This window comes from Limulus polyphemus, unplaced genomic scaffold, assembly GCF_000517525.1.
Source record: "Limulus polyphemus unplaced genomic scaffold, Limulus_polyphemus-2.1.2 Scaffold2557, whole genome shotgun sequence".
In the NCBI taxonomy this organism is placed as follows: domain Eukaryota; kingdom Metazoa; phylum Arthropoda; class Merostomata; order Xiphosura; family Limulidae; genus Limulus; species Limulus polyphemus.
The window spans coordinates 102791-104671 of record NW_013668167.1 but is presented as its reverse complement, the minus strand read 5'-3'; the positions used below and the strand labels follow the sequence as shown (position 1 = coordinate 104671).

Below are 1881 nucleotides of genomic sequence, written 5' to 3'. Positions count from 1 at the left end.
GGTCAAATCTACTGAACCTGTATAGAGATTAATTACTGAAAATAACAGATAAAATTTAAAGATTTTCTTAAGAAACATTTGATAACTACATGGACAGTATAAAGATTTCACATGTGAAATTTCAAAATTTTCTGATGCATAAAAGTTTTTTTTATCTTAAAATGAATATTACTTTGCATGAAAGATAGGCAAGATGTGAAAAAAAAAATAGACATGAGAAAAACATTGCTTTATAAACCTTTAAACTTAATAAGATATTCTATATTTTGCATATGAAAGCATTATAATGTTTACTGGTAATCTGCCAAATTTTGTTAACAAACGCTTTCTAATGTAAAAGTTATAGCATGAAAACTATAACAAGTACAAAATGGTTATGAGGTCAGTCCCAGGGACCAAGCCCATGCTGAAAAGAGCTAAAAGTACAAGTTTTTTCAGATTTCCTGCTATACTAACCAGTTTTACATTTTCTGTACAGAATCACTTCCAGCCATGTATGAAAAAATAAGTCAAATCTATTTGAAATGTAGTTTCAAAAGGATTATTATTTTGATTTGGACATTGTTTTGTTAAACATTACATAACACGAGTTCTCAATGAGGGGTAGGCTAAATGGATGTTTGTGCCACAGATATCCCTTGATGTTATCTGTCTCCCAATGGAAATAACAATTTGCATGAAACTTAGGAGAAACCTATTAGATAATATCTACCTTTGGTTTAAAAAATCTTATTATTTGATTTTGATTCTATACTTTTTTACATCTGTAAATTTCAAGATTTTGTTGTGAGACACTTTTTAAAAAAAAAACCTTTAAAAACTTCCTTTCATCTTATGTTAGTCAGATATTTTCATTTTATTTATCCAGCCAGTTTCAGCTTTATTAACATTACATAGCTTTTACATTAACATAGTTCTTTCAAAACTGTTTTTATGACTACAGTAGTCACCACTTTCAGCTATTAATTGCAAAGAATACCACATATCTGACAAAGATTTGTTAGTGCCGTAAGAACTGACCTTTCATATAGTGTCAGGTTAGAGTAAGTAACATTATTTTTGCTAAATAAGTGTTACAAAATGATAAGATATTAATTATAAGATATTCTATAGCAAAAAATTGATGAAATAGGTGTCTGTCTGGAAAGGAGCAAAAATAACTGTTTAGTAGTTGTCTACCATTGCACTCATAAATTCTTAGAATTGCAGTTAGTTAATTTTTAGTATAACAAATACATATTATGTATAATTAATGTAAGAGATTTTGTTTTTTATGTAGTTTTTGGAGCAGGTCTGCCATCAACTGTTTAGTTTCTACCGGTCGAGAGAAGAAGAGCTACAGAGATTTACTCTGCAGTATATTCCTACTATTATTGGTATCTACCTTTGTGCTGTAGCCCGAGCCGAACGTGTGGTAAGTGGATATTTACATAAGCAATTATGAAAAGCATCTGGACTTAAGTAAAAAATTTGGAGAGATCCTTGAAATCCTGAAGATGGTTTCTTTTTCTCTGTCGTAGAAATTCTAAAAATTCAATTCTTATCACTGTAATAATTTTTTTTAATGAGAAGCCATGAGCAAACAGTATTACAAAATGAATTATTGACTTGTGTATCTATGGAAAGTGAAAATTGATCCTCTTAAATATCTGTATATGTGATCATTTTATAATTTTGTTATTAAATTATGAGCTCAACTTTCAAACAGATATAAAGTCAGGTTGAACTAGTATTATTTGGAGACTTCAGTTTTATTCATTTCACGAGCTTGCCATTTAAAATAAACATCTAATAAATATAATCTACTTGGATGAAATTTGGAAATAGCAAAGCATTGGTAAAAGAAAATGTGTTTTGTATAACCTGTCCTTAATTATGTCT

The 1881-nt window shown here is 28.9% G+C and overlaps 1 protein-coding gene across 6 annotated transcripts in view; it reads left to right on the top strand.

Moving 5' to 3' along the window:
• LOC106467292 (hyccin-like) overlaps positions 1-1881 on the top strand; it is a 48225-nt gene that overhangs the window by 23612 nt on the left and 22732 nt on the right. For all 6 annotated transcript variants that reach the window (XM_013927629.2, XM_022395434.1, XM_013927631.2 and 3 more), the window contains one exon: positions 1280-1414. In XM_013927629.2, coding sequence (XP_013783083.1) covers positions 1280-1414 — 135 coding nt within the window. The remainder of the gene's footprint in view (positions 1-1279; positions 1415-1881) is intronic.